The sequence below is a fragment of the Syngnathus typhle genome, linkage group LG17, assembly GCF_033458585.1.
Source record: "Syngnathus typhle isolate RoL2023-S1 ecotype Sweden linkage group LG17, RoL_Styp_1.0, whole genome shotgun sequence".
NCBI classification, from domain to species: Eukaryota; Metazoa; Chordata; class Actinopteri; order Syngnathiformes; family Syngnathidae; genus Syngnathus; species Syngnathus typhle.
The window spans coordinates 11389715-11404581 of record NC_083754.1 but is presented as its reverse complement, the minus strand read 5'-3'; the positions used below and the strand labels follow the sequence as shown (position 1 = coordinate 11404581).

Here is a 14867-nt window from a genome sequence, read left to right as displayed (position 1 = left end):
AACGTTTGGTTTATGTTTTATAAGCATTTTTAATTTTATTGCTTAAATCGCATTTTCTCGGCGAGCTGAGCACTTTTTCTGAATTGTGCCGCTCCCGTCACTCTGGTTAGGTTGGCATCGAAAAAAACGCTCTCGGGTGCTTTAGAGTGCCGAGTTTATCACTGCGCATGAAGAAATGACCACCTCCAACGTTTGGTTTATGTTTTATAAGCATTTTTAATTTTATTGCTTAAATCGCATTTTCTCGGCGAGCTGAGCACTTTTTCTGAATTGTGCCTCCGTCACTCTGGTTAGGTTGGCATCGAAAAAAACGCTCTCGGGTGCTTTAGAGTGCCGGGTTTATCACTGCGCATGAAGAAATGACCACCTCCAACGTTTGGTTTATGTTTTATAAGCATTTTTAATTTTATTGCTTAAATCGCATTTTCTCGGCGAGCTGAGCACTTTTTCTGAATTGTGCCGCTCCCGTCACTCTGGTTAGGTTGGCATCGAAAAAAACGCTCTCGGGTGCTTTAGAGTGCCGAGTTTTTCACTGCGCATGAAGAAATGACCACCTCCAACGTTTGGTTTATGTTTTATAGGTTGGCATCGAAAAAAACGCTCTCGGGTGCTTTAGAGTGCCGAGTTTATCACTGCGCATGAAGAAATGACCACCTCCAACGTTTGGTTTATGTTTTATAAGCATTTTTAATTTTATTGCTTAAATCGCATTTTCTCGGCGAGCTTAGCACTTTTTCTGAATTGTGCCGCTCCCGTCACTCTGGTTAGGTTGGCATCGAAAAAAACGCTCTCGGGTGCTTTAGAGTGCCGAGTTTATCACTGCGCATGAAGAAATGACCACCTCCAACGTTTGGTTTATGTTTTATAAGCATTTTTAATTTTATTGCTTAAATCGCATTTTCTCGGCGAGCTGAGCACTTTTTCTGAATTGTGCCGCTCCCGTCACTCTGGTTAGGTTGGCATCGAAAAAAACGCTCTCGGGTGCTTTAGAGTGCCGAGTTTATCAGTGCGCATGAAGAAATGACCACCTCCAACGTTTGGTTTATGTTTTATAAGCATTTTTAATTTTATTGCTTAAATCGCATTTTCTCGGCGAGCTGAGCACTTTTTCTGAATTGTACCGCTCCCGTCACTCTGGTTAGGTTGGCATCCAAAAAAACGCTCTCGGGTGCTTTAGAGTGCCGAGTTTATCACTGCGCATGAAGAAATGATCACCTCCAACGTTTGGTTTATGTTTTATAAGCATTTTTAATTGTATTGCTTAAATCGCATTTTCTTGGCGAGCTAAGCACTGTAATGAATGAACGAATGTTGTAATTTCCCACCCTTGCTGGTCTTTGAAGGGCCCATACTCTATCGCGAGAGCTAGAGTGTGTTTTCTAAGTTGGTACTTGGGAGTTGAAGAATAAAGAACTACCAGTTTTCTGTTCAGCACACGGCGTGGCCTGTTTTATGTCAGGACGACATTACATGGTGTCAGAAGCGGGATCAGCCTTTACCGAACCGAGATGTCCAAGTTTAACCCTCCGTCGGAGTTTAACTTTGCTCGCCCGAGTGAATGGCCGGAGTGGAAGCAGAGATTCGCACGCTACAGGCTGGCTACGAAACTGAACGCAGAAAGCGGTGAGGTCCAAGTTTGCTCCCTGATTTACGCGATGGGTAGTGAAGCAGAGAAAATCTTCGCCTCGTTTGAGTTCGCGGGGGAAGACGATAAGAAAGACTATGGAGTTGTTCTTGGAAAATTTGATGAATACTTTATACCCAGACAAAATATAATACACGAAAGGGCGTGCTTCTACCAACGCAACCAACTACAAGGAGAAAAAGCGGAGGCGTACATACGAGTCCTGTATGAATTAGCAGAGAACTGTGACTTTGGGGACAAGAGAGACGAGCACATTCGTGATAGGCTCGTTGTGGGCATAAGGGACAAGGAGTTGTCGCTGAAACTACAGCTCACAGTAGACCTGACGCTGGCGCATGTTATACAGCAGGTACGACAGTCGGAAGAGGTCACCAAGCAAATTAGCATGCAAGCTAGCGGTCTCCCACCGGAGCTCCAGGTCTTAAGTGTTTCCGCAGAAGGACGTCGGAAAGGACCACACAAAAAGTCCACACAACATACTCAAAGAGAGTCCACAAGCTGTGGTAGATGCGGCACACAGCACTATGAAAAGAACAAATGTCCATTAGCTAGAAGTGTATGTAAAAAGTGCAACAAAAAGGGACACTGGGCTCGTGTATGCCGTACCAAGGTTGTGAACGAACTCAGTGAAGCCACCCAGTACCACTTTCTAGGTGAAGTCACTGGCTCAGCAGACCCCGAGAAATGGACTGTCACACTGGACATTGCAGAGATGCCTCTGACCTTCAAGATAGATACAGGAGCTGATGCAAGTGTCATTGGAGACAAAACATTCAGTCTACTCAATAAAAAGTACAAACTAACCCCTACCACAACTCCCTTCTCAGGACCCGGAGGTCCACTCCAGTGCTTTGGGATGTTCGAGGCAAACACAGAGTACAAAGGAGAAAACTACACCTTTCCAGTGTACGTGATAAAAGGGAACAGCTGCTTGCTCAGTCGCACAGAAGCGGTCAGGATGGGTTTGGTGAAAAGAGTAGAGGAAATCAGTGCTGTGTTCGGAACTACTGGATTGTTAAAGACGGAACCAGTAAAGATCCTTCGCAAAGAAGATGCACAACCATACGCGGTCCACGTGGCCAGAAGAGTCCCACTCCCACTCATGCCACTCGTAAGGAAGGAGTTACAGAGACTAGAAACCGAAGGCATAGTTGAAAAAGTAACCGAACCTACTGAGTGGTGTGCAGCAATGGTGCCGGTCTTAAAGCCCAACAAAGTTGAAGTAAGGTGCTGTGCAGACTTGAGAAAACTAAACAAGGCCGTAGCACGGGAGAAATATGTGTTGCCGACAAAGGAAGAGATAATGCCAAGACTCTCAGGATCCAAACTGTTCACATCCCTGGACGCTGCGAGTGGGTTCTACCAGATCCCGCTGCACAAAGACAGTCGCAAACTAACCACCTTCATATCTCCCTTCGGGAGATATGCTTTTTGCAGACTTCCGTTTGGAATATCGAGTGCCCCCGAGATTTTTCAGCGCAAGATGGCAGAGACACTACAGGGGCTGGAAGGTGCAGAGGTGTACATGGACGATATATTGGTACACGGAGAGACAGAGGAGGAGCATGATAAACGCTTGGAGCAGGTCCTCAGAGTCATTGAGGAAGCCGGACTGAAACTCAACAAAGGCAAGTGTAAATTCAGACGGAGGCAGATTAAATTCTTGGGACACATCATTGATGAGAACGGGGTGAGGCCAGACCCAGCAAAGGTTGAAGGGATTGAGAAGTTCCCTAAACCCCAGAACGTCGCTGAGGTGAGACGATTTATTGGTATGGTCAACTACCTAGCAAAGTTTGTACCTGAAATGGCGACAGTTGGACAACCACTCTATGAACTTCTGAAAACCAGTGTGAGATGGCAGTGGGGTCCGGCACAGGAATCCTCTTTTCAGAGACTGAAATCAGCTTTAGCATCTGCACCGGTTCTCACTTTCTATGATGCCAACAAACCCACAATGGTGTCCGCTGACGCCAGTAGCTATGGGCTCGGAGGGGTCCTACTTCAGCGACATGGTGAAGATTGGAGGCCAATCGCTTATTGCTCCAGGAGGCTTCGTGATCCTGAAACAAGATACGCACAAATAGAGAAGGAGTGCCTAGCGAGCGTCTGGGCATGTGAGCGCTTTGAGAAATACCTGATCGGACTAGAGACATTTACATTGGTCACGGACCACAAACCATTGGTGCCTTTGATGAACAATAAGGACTTGGATAATGTCCCACTAAGGTGCCAGAGACTCTTGATGAGACTGATGCGTTTTAATGCAGAAGCAGTATACGCACCCGGCAAGACATTGGCAGTGGCGGACGCACTGTCAAGAGGGCCCCTTGAACAAACCGGCGACGAGCAGCTGGAGGAAGACGTGATGGTGCACATCGGGGCAGTCATCAACCACCTCCCAGCAACACCCCACAAGCTGCAGCAGATAAGAGAGCACACCGACCTAGACCCCCAGCTACAGCTAGTTAAACAGTTTATTCAGAAAGGCTGGGCAGATTACGAAAGACAGGTTCCCGAGGCAGTTAAAGATTTTTATAAAGTAAGGGGGGAGCTGTCTGTGGTAGAGGGGTTGGTGGTCAGGGGAAGCCGGATAGTAATTCCTAGTGTGATGACATCTGAGATGATAGACAGGATTCACGATGGTCACCAAGGTCTAGTGAAGTGTAGAGAGAGGGCCAAACAATCAGTGTGGTGGCCAGGGATCTCAAAATGCATAAACAACAAAGTTACTGTGTGTGATTTCTGCATTGCAACTAGGCACACACAGAATAAAGAGCCACTCATCCCAACAGTATTGCCAGATAGACCATGGCAAAAGATAGGGGTGGATTTATGTGAATATAACAAGCAAACTTACTTGGTAGCTTCTGATTATTATTCTCGCTATCTAGAGATTCTGAACTTGCCCACAACCACAACCACTCAGGTTATAAGTAAGCTAGCTGCTACTTTTGCCAGGTTTGGGGTCCCAGAGGAGCTTGTTAGTGATAATGGGCCTCAGTTTACTTCCGAAGAGTTCAGGAGGTTCAGCAGAGAGTTAGATTTCATCCACACCACATCTAGCCCGCATTACGCTCAAAGTAATGGTCATGCAGAAAGGGCAGTGCAGATAGCAAAAGGGATTCTTAAGCAGGAAAACCCCCTTTTAGCTCTTATGGTTTATAGGAGCACTCCCACTACTTCTACAGGCTTTAGCCCAGCGGAGCTGCTGATGGCCGCAAGATCAGAACCACGCTGCTCATCCTGTCTGCTAACCTGGATCCAAGGTGGCCCAACAAGGAGGAGACGCGCTCTGCAGATGCTGCGGCCAAACAGAAGCAAGCATTTTATTATGACCGCAGGAATGGTGTCCGACACCTACCTCCACTGAGTTCTGGAGACAAGGTCCTGATGAAACTGGACAATGAGAAACAATGGGCTACTCCAGAAGTGGTACAAGGTAACAGTTCTGCACCCAGGTCCTATGTCGTGACGACAGCCCAAGGAGGTTGTTTTAGACGGAACCGCCACCACTTATTGAAAGTGCCTGCTGCTCCCTTACTTCCAGCTATCAGCGGGCCCCCGCAAAATCTTTCGCCCAAGAGTGGGGACGACGACATTATTACAACCTCTGAGACATCACCAATGACTGAGACAGTTACAATCACTCGCTCAGGTCGAGTGAGTAAGCCTCCACCAAAGTTAGATCTTTAGTTAGAAAAAGAGAGAAAACAAGTTAAAGTTATGCTGTGTTCAAATAAGCTATTTGATGCGGTGTTAAGATACTGTTATTTGTGTTATATAACTTAGTTGCGGAAAACTTTCATATGGGGAAACGAGAGTTGGGTATGCTATAGTAATAACAACACTGTTCTGTTGTTACAAGTTATAACCACTTGGTGGAGCCTAAGTTAGACTTTGTTTTTCAAAAAAAGAGGGGAAGATGTAATGAATGAACGAATGTTGTAATTTCCCACCCTTGCTGGTCTTTGAAGGGCCCATACTCTATCGCGAGAGCTAGAGTGTGTTTTCTAAGTTGGTACTTGGGAGTTGAAGAATAAAGAACTACCAGTTTTCTGTTCAGCACACGGCGTGGCCTGTTTTATGTCAGGACGACATTACAAGCACTTTTTCTGAATTGTGCCGCTCCCGTCACTCTGGTTAGGTTGGCATCGAAAAAAATGCTCTCGGGTGCTTTAGAGTGCCGAGTATATCACTGCGCATGAAGAAATGACCACCTCCAACGTTTGGTTTATGTTTTATAAGCATTTTTAATTTTATTGCTTAAATCGCATTTTCTCGGCGAGCTGAGCACTTTTTCTGAATTGTGCCGCTCCCGTCACTCTGGTTAGGTTGGCATCGAAAACAAAACCCTCTCGGGTGCTTTAGAGTGCCGGGTTTATCACTGCGCATGAAGAAATGACCACCTCCAACGTTTGGTTTATGTTTTATAAGCATTTTTAATTTTATTGCTTAAATCGCATTTTCTCGGCGAGCTGAGCACTTTTTCTGAATTGTGCCGCTCCCGTCACTCTGGTTAGGTTGGCATCGAAAAAAACGCTCTCGGGTGCTTTAGAGTGCCGAGTTTATCACTGCGCATGAAGAAATGACCACCTCCAACGTTTGGTTTATGTTTTATAAGCATTTTTAATTTTATTGCTTAAATCGCATTTTCTCGGCGAGCTGAGCACTTTTTCTGAATTGTGCCGCTCCCGTCACTCTGCTTAGGTTGGCATCGAAAAAAACGCTCTCGGGTGCTTTAGAGTGCCGAGTTTATCACTGCGCATGAAGAAATGACCACCTCCAACGTTTGGTTTATGTTTTATAAGCATTTTTAATTTTATTGCTTAAATCGCATTTTCTCGGCGAGCTGAGCACTTTTTCTGAATTGTGCCGCTCCAGTCACTCTGGTTAGGTTGGCATCGAAAAAAACGCTCTCGGGTCCTTTAGAGTGCCGAGTTTATCACTGCGCATGAAGAAATGACCACCTCCAACGTTTGGTTAGCATTTTTAATTTTATTGCTTAAATCGCATTTTCTCGGCGAGCTGAGCACTTTTTCTGAATTGTGCCGCTCCCGTCACTCTGGTTAGGTTGGCATCGAAAAAAACGCTCTCGGGTGCTTTAGAGTGCCGAGTTTATCACTGCGCATGAAGAAATTACCACCTGCAACATTTGGTTTATGTTTTATAAGCATTTTTAATTTTATTGCTTAAATCGCATTTTCTCGGCGAGCTGAGCACTTTTTCTGAATTGTGCCGCTCCCGTCATTCTGGTTAGGTTGGTGTTCTATTGTTTAATAGGTACATAGAAACCCTTAAGGCAGAGACGGGACAGACGCTCGTTCATGTCAAGACGGAACATACTTTATTGTCTTTCCCCCCAGCAACATACAACCCTCACAACGGTTCCTACCCCGCCTATTACTACATCCCCCTTTCTCAATGGGAAATAACCTTTGTGCAGAAAATTAATACAACAGATTATTTCCTCAACAACTAGCAGAAAAAGGTGAAATGTTTTACAACTCAATACCATCCCAATATACGAACCCAGTGGCAACAACTTAACTACTAAACAATTGGTATTACCAAATCTGACAGCCCAGACCCTGAAGTTAAACATGTGAACTCAAGTAACATAATCTTTAAGGTACTCTGGGGTCTTCCTGACGCGAGAAGGGTAGCTTCTCTCAGATTCTGGTGAACCACAGAGTACAACAGGAGAGACCGGTCCTTTCAGAGTCTCTGTAGGGTTGCTTTCCCCCATATCAGGGACAGTGATGTGTGGTTCTGGAGCCACAGGTGTGCGTGAGAGATGATACCTGTTTCTCCGGAGATTTCCCCCAGATGTTTCTACGATGTAGGATCTTGGTGTGTTCGCTGTGGACACCACAGTACCTCTCTGTTGCATGTCCTTGACCCACACATGGTCTCCAGGTTGTAAGGCAGGCAATGTGTGAGCCCTGTGTCGTTTGTCAAAATTCCGTTTTTGTTTTTGTCTGTAGCTCTGCTCCTTCCTCTTCACATCTTCCAAATCCGCTCCTTTTGGATCGAGCTGAGAGGGAATGACCGGAACAGTAGTACGTATTTTACGCCCCATTAGCAGTTCAGTTGGACTACAACCATTTGCTAAAGGTGCGGCACGGTAAGCCATTAAAGCTAAGTAGGGATCACTGGACTTTTTTAGTAGACTTTTGACAGTCCTTATTGCCCGCTCCACCTCCCCATTACTCTGTGGGAAATGTGGACTGGATGTGACATGTGAAAACCCCCACATCCGTGCAAACCCTCTGAACTCTTCAGATGCAAATTGCGGACCATTATCTGAGCGTACAACCTCAGGGATACCATGTCGAGCAAAAATAGATTTACAGTGGGTAATCACAGCGTCCGAAGTTGTACACGAAAGCTTGGCTACCTCACAAAACCGTGAAAAGTAATCTACAACCGCAAGATACTGGTTTTTACCGAACTGAAACAAATCTACCCCGACTGTACACCATGGTCTTGAAGGAAACTCAGTTCCTAACATTGTCTCTCTGTTGTTAACTCGCTCACGGGCACATGTGTCACACTTCTCAATGAGTTGCTTCAAATCTTTGCTAAGACCTGGCCACCACACAGATTGTTTAGCACGTTCTCGGCACTTAGTAATTCCTAAGTGGCCTTCGTGAAGTTTGTTTAGCATGTCATCTCTGAGTGTTTTTGGAATGACCACCCTACAGCCTAATAACAACAACCCATTCTGAACAGTCAGTTCACCTGCAAAAGGGAAATATGGCATAAAAGTCTTTTCAATCGAAAACTTGTCTGGCCAACCACTTACACAGAACTGCTTAAGCTGTCGCAAAATGTCATCTTTGTCCTGATGAGACTGAATCTCTTTAAGTCTCTTCTCAGTTGCAGGGAGGCTGGCCACTACGGTGTCGGCGTAGAGGTTGATCTCTTCCTCACGTAGTCTTTCCTCCGAAGACGTCACCGGTGCTCTTGATAGAACATCAGCCGTTGCGATTTCTTTGCCCGCCACATGGGATATGGTGAATGAAAATCTCATGAGACGCATTTTCAGGCGTTGTATACGTGGAGGTAGTTCGTCCAGATTTCTCGCGCCCAGTAGAGGGACTAGAGGTTTGTGGTCCGTTTGAATGTGAAAGTCTTTTCCAATCAAAAACTCAGCAAACCTCTCACATGCCCACGTTGTGGCTAGCGCTTCCTTCTCAATTTGCGCGTAGCGCTGCTCGGTGGTGCTCAATGCGCGTGATGCATACGCCACTGGTTTCCAGTCCATACTGCTTGTTTTCTGCAACAATACAGCACCCAGTCCATAAGAAGATGAATCTGCTGAGACTAGCGTATCAGCTGAAGGATCATACAATGCCAGCCCAGGAGGTGTTGTCAAGTCTATTTTTATGCTTTCAAAAGCCTGAATCTGCTGAGGTCCCCATGACCACATGTTTGTTTTTCTTAACAGATCTCTGAGTGGACGTGTCTTTTCTGCTAAGTGTGGCAAAAACTTTCCCAAGTGATTTGCCATTCCCAGAAATCTTCTCACCTCGGAAATGTTGGTTGGTTCCTTCATGGCTTTCACTGCATTTAATTTCTCTGGGTCGGGGCTAACTCCAGTTGCCTGAATGATCTGACCCAGGAACTTGATTTTAGTCTTTGAAAATTCACACTTATCATTAAGTGTCACGCCCGCGTCCCGTAGACGTGTGAGAGCTTCCCTCAGTCTTTTGCCGTGCTCTATCTGATCCACTCCCCAGATGAGGACGTCATCCATCTGACACACCACTCCCTCCAGGCCTTCTAGGATTTGCTGCATGCGTTTCTGAAAGTGTTCTGGTGCTGAAGATAGTCCAAAGCACAGTCGATTGTAGCAATAGCGACCAAAAGGAGTGATAAAGGTTGTGAGCAGTGATGAGTCTTTTGAAAGAGGAATCTGCCAGAAACCTGCATTGGCATCTAGTTTTGAAAAGACCTTGGCACCTGAAAGCTGTCCAAGCGTGTTTTCAACTGAAGGTAGCTGGTGCCTTTCTCTCAAAACAGACTTATTTAGTTGAGTGAGGTCTGAACATATTCTCACTCGTTCACGTGCGGGCTTGGGAACCACCACCATAGGTGCACACCATTCTGTAGGCTGCTCCACCTTGGAGATGACTCCTTGTTGCTCCATACGAGAAAGTTCCTCTTTAACCTTTGGCAGTAAAGGGATAGAAATGCGTCGTGGAGTTGAGACGGAGAATGGTTGTGCTTCCGGTTTAAGTACAATATGGTATTCTCCTTTCATGATTCCAAGCCCTGTGAATAGCTCCGGAAATTCCTGCTTGATTGTCTCTTTATCGTCCAAAGTAGCTGTATCAAGCCTAGCCACTAGCTGTAATGCAGTGGCTGCTTGTCTGCTCAGTAAAGCTGTACTTAGCCCTTCAACCACATAAATGTCCTCCATTATGCTTTTGTCTCTTCTTTTGAGAGTCGCCGAAAACTTGCCTTTAACCTTTAACTGCGACCTGCCTGGCCCCATCAGCACTTTTCTGGTCTGCTTTAGTTCTTTGAATTGTCCTTTTACATACATGCCAGCTGGAACTGCTGTCACATCCGCGCCTGTGTCAATTTTAAACACAGTGTTAGACTTGTCCATTTCTATTTCTGTCATCCACGGATCTGAAGATTCACAAGCCAATGAACCCAAAAATGAAATATCCTCTGAAGAAAAATCCTCTAATCTTTCTAGATTGACCTCATACATTTTCTTGGACCTGCACATTCTAGCAAAATGTCCCTTCTTTTTGCAATTATTGCATGAGGCATCTTTAGCCGGGCATTGCTGATAAGCGTGACCTTTTGTGTCTCCACATCTTGTGCATGGTTTGGCTTTGGTGGAAAATCCTGGTTTCCACTGCATTTTGTTTTGTTTGGGTCTGGCGCCCCCTTGTGGTTTGATGCGTACACTATCAAGTTGAGTATTAACGACGTCTCCCTTGAAGTTTGTTTTCAGCATTTCTTGTTGTTTCTTGACCATTTCACTCTGTTTGGCTTTTGTAACTGCTTTTTCTAATGTAAGTTCTGGATCCAGTTGCAACAGTTCTGACAAACGCTTGTCTCGAAGTCCAACTACAAGCCTATCTCTGACCATCTCATCGTGTAGTTGTCCATATCCACAGTGTTCAGCTAAACAATGAAGCGCGGTGATAAAGCTGTCTGCCGACTCGCCTATCTCTTGCTGCCGCTGATTAAACTTAGCTCTTTCAAAAATTATATTTCTCCGAGCTACAAAGTGAGCATCCAGTCTCTGCGTGACTCTGCCGTACTCACTCATTTGTTCTGGGGTGAGGTGGAGGGAAACCAAAATGTCCTCCGCTTCTTCTCCCATACTGTAGATTAGTGCATTCACTTGGTTCTCCTCCGCTTGAGTTTCCAAACCTGATGCGATGCGAAACCTCTCAAAGCGTTTTATCCATTTGGGCCAGTCTTCTGCCTTGAACGTGAATTTTTCCGGTGGCATTACTTGATATTGCGCCATCTTTTCGAGCCTCGTTGTTTTCTTCCTCGTCTCCCTTAGCGTTAGCTCCTGCCTAGCCGTGCTAGCGGACTGAAGTTACTTTTTCCACTTGCAACGTCCTGTCTTGCTTGGGACTTACACTAGTCCAGTAGTCTCTTCGCTTCGACACTTTTGGATCCCACTTCTGACACCATGTTCTATTGTTTAATAGGTACATAGAAACCCTTAAGGCAGAGACGGGACAGACGCTCGTTCATGTCAAGACGGAACATACTTTATTGTCTTTCCCCCAAGCAACATACAACCCTCACAACGGTTCCTACCCCGCCTATTACTACAGTTGGCATCGAAAAAAACGCTCTCGGGTGCTTTAGAGTGCCGAGTTTATCACTGCGCATGAAGAAATGACCACCTCTAACGTTTGGTTTATGTTTTATAAGCATTTTTAATTTTATTGCTTAAATCGCATTTTCTCGGCGAGCTGAGCACTTTTTCTGAATTGTGCCGCTCCCGTCACTCTGGTTAGGTTGGCATCGAAAAAAACGCTCTCGGGTGCTTTAGAGTGCCGAGTTTATCACTGCGCATGAAGAAATGACCACCTCCAACGTTTGGTTTATGTTTTATAAGCATTTTTAATTTTATTGCTTAAATCGCATTTTCTCGGCGAGCTGAGCACTTTTTCTGACTTGTGCCGCTCCCGTCACTCTGGTTAGGTTGGCATCGAAAAAAACGCTCTCGGGTGCTTTAGAGTGCCGAGTTTATCACTGCGCATGAAGAAATGACCACCTCCAACGTTTGGTTTATGTTTTATAAGCATTTTTAATTTTATTGCTTAAATCGCATTTTCTCGGCGAGCTGAGCACTTTTTCTGAATTGTGCCGCTCCCGTCACTCTGGTTAGGTTGGCATCGAAAAAAACGCTCTCGGGTGCTTTAGAGTGCCGAGTTTATCACTGCGCATGAAGAAATGACCACCTCCAACGTTTGGTTTATGTTTTATAAGCATTTTTAATTTTATTGCTTAAATCGCATTTTCTCGGCGAGCTGAGCACTTTTTCTGAATTGTGCCGCTCCCGTCACTCTGGTTAGGTTGGCATCGAAAAAAACGCTCTCGGGTGCTTTAGAGTGCCGAGTTTATCACTGCGCATGAAGAAAGGAGATTGTTGTGGACTTCCGGAAGGGTCACACCCAACACCTGCCGCTGACCATCGACGGTGCTGTGGTGGAGAGAGTGAGCAGCGCCAAGTTCCTGGGGGTGCACATCAGTGAGGATCTCTCCTGGTCCACCAACACCGCATCACTGTCAAAGAAAGCCCAGCGCCGCCTGTACTTCCTGCGGAAACTCAGGCGAGTGAGCGCTCCTCCGGCCGTCATGACTGCATTTTACCGCGGCACCATTGAGAGCGTCCTCTCCAGCTGTATTGCTGTTTGGGGTGGCGGCTGCACTGACTACAACTTGAAGGCCCTGCAGCGCATAGTGAACACTGCTGGTAAGATTGCTGGTGCTTCGCTCCCCTCCTTGAAGGACATTTACACCTCCCATCTCACCCGCAAGGCGACCACGATTGTGAGTGATGCGAGTCACCCCGCTCACTCTTTGTTCGAGCTTCTGCCCTCTGGGAAGAGGTACAGAAGCCTGCGCTCCCGCACCTCCAGACTCTCAAACAGCTTCATACTCCAGGCTGTTAGGATCCTGAACTCGCTCCCCCGTTCTGCGTAGCGTCCTGTACTTTTACTGTCTGAACTGTCTGAATGCACACTGGCTGTTATTATTTATTATTTGTTATTACTCTTATTTATTGTTTGTGCCTTTTTGTTTATGATGTTTTTTACTTTTGCGCTATGCTTGCTGGCTCTGTTATTTATTGTGTTATCTGTTTATTTATTATTTATTCATCACTCTTACTATTGATTGTTTGAATTTTTGCCTTCTTGTTTTTATATTGTGTCGCGTACATGTATGTCTATCGTGTTATGTGTCTCGTCACCGTGGGATAGAGAAAAACGTAATTTCGGTCTCTTTGTGTGTTGTGACATGTGGAGAGATTGACAATAAAGCTGACTTTGACTTTGACTTTGACTTTGAAATGACCACCTCCAACGTTTGGTTTATGTTTTATAAGCATTTTTAATTTTATTGCTTAAATCGCAATTTCTCGGCGAGCTGAGCACTTTTTCTGAATTGTGCCGCTCCCGTCACTCTGGTTAGGTTGGGATCGAAAAAAACGCTCTCGGGTGCTTTAGAGTGCTGAGTTTATCACTGTGCATGAAGAATTGACCACCTCCAACGTTTGGTTTATGTTTTATAAGCATTTTTAATTTTATTGCTTAAATCGCATTTTCTCGGCGAGCTGAGCACTTTTTCTGAATTGTGCCGCTCCCGTCACTCTGGTTAGGTTGGCATCGAAAAAAACGCTCTCGGGTGCTTTAGAGAGCCGAGTTTATCACTGCGCATGAAGAAAGGAGATTGTTGTGGACTTCCGGAAGGGTCACACCCAACACCTGCCGCTGACCATCGACGGTGCTGTGGTGGAGAGAGTGAGCAGCGCCAAGTTCCTGGGGGTGCACATCAGTGAGGATCTCTCCTGGTCCACCAACACTGCATCACTGGCAAAGAAAGCCCAGCGCCGCCTGTACTTCCTGCGGAAACTCAGGCGAGCGAGCGCTCCTCCGGCCGTCATGACTGCATTTTACCGCGGCACCATTGAGAGCGTCCTCTCCAGCTGTATTGCTGTTTGGGGTGGCGGCTGCACTGACTACAACTTGAAGGCCCTGCAGCGCATAGTGAACACTGCTGGTAAGATTGCTGGTGCTTCGCTCCCCTCATTGAAGGACATTTACACCTCCCATCTCACCCGCAAGGCGAACACGATTGTGAGTGATGCGAGTCACCCCGCTCACTCTTTGTTCGAGCTTCTGCCCTCTGGGAAGAGGTACAGAAGCCTGCGCTCCCGCACCTCCAGACTCTCAAACAGCTTCATACTCCAGGCTGTTAGGATCCTGAACTCGCTCCCCCGTTCTGCGTAGCGTCCTGTACTTTTACTGTCTGAACTGTCTGAATGCACACTGGCTGTTATTATTTATTATTTGTTATTACTCTTATTTATTGTTTGTGCCTTTTTGTTTATGATGTTTTTGACTTTTGCGCTATGCTTGCTGGCTCCGTTATTTATTGTGTTATCTGTTTATTTATTATTTATTCATCACTCTTACTATTGATTGTTTGAATTTTTTCCTTCTTGTTTTTATATTGTGTCGCGTACATGTATGTCTATCGTGTTATGTGTCTCGTCACCGTGGGATAGAGAAAAACGTAATTTCGGTCTCTTTGTGTGTTGTGACATGTGGAGAGATTGACAATAAAGCTGACTTTGACTTTGACTTTGACTTTGAAATGACCACCTCCAACGTTTGGTTTATGTTTTATAAGCATTTTTAATTTTATTGCTTAAATCGCATTTTCTCGGCGAGCTGAGCACTTTTTCTGAATTGTGCCGCTCCCGTCACTCTGGTTAGGTTGGCATCCAAAAAAACGCTCTCGGGTGCTTTAGAGTGCCGAGTTTATCACTGCGCATGAAGAAATGACCACCTCCAACGTTTGGTTTATGTTTTATAAGCATTTTTAATTTTATTGCTTAAATCGCATTTTCTCGGCGAGCTGAGCACTTTTTCTGAATTGTGCCGCTCCCGTCACTCTGGTTAGGTTGGCATCGAAAAAAACGCTCTCGGGTGCTTTAGAGTGC

At 45.7% G+C, this 14867-nt stretch overlaps 1 protein-coding gene across 1 annotated transcript; it reads right to left on the bottom strand.

Moving 5' to 3' along the window:
• Positions 1 to 6969: 6969 nt before the first annotated feature.
• LOC133170516 (uncharacterized protein K02A2.6-like) lies at positions 6970 to 11411 on the bottom strand. The gene has a single exon (XM_061303499.1). It carries the CDS (start codon positions 11145 to 11147, stop codon positions 7257 to 7259), a length of 3891 nt encoding a protein of 1296 aa, XP_061159483.1. The 5' UTR covers positions 11148 to 11411; the 3' UTR covers positions 6970 to 7256.
• Between the last annotated feature and the right edge of the window lie 3456 nt (positions 11412 to 14867).

Bases quoted from the DNA above. Each gene is read 5' to 3' on its own strand.
- LOC133170516 (XM_061303499.1), bottom strand. From the start codon at position 11,147: ATGGCGCAATATCAAGTAATGCCACCGGAAAAATTCACGTTCAAGGCA.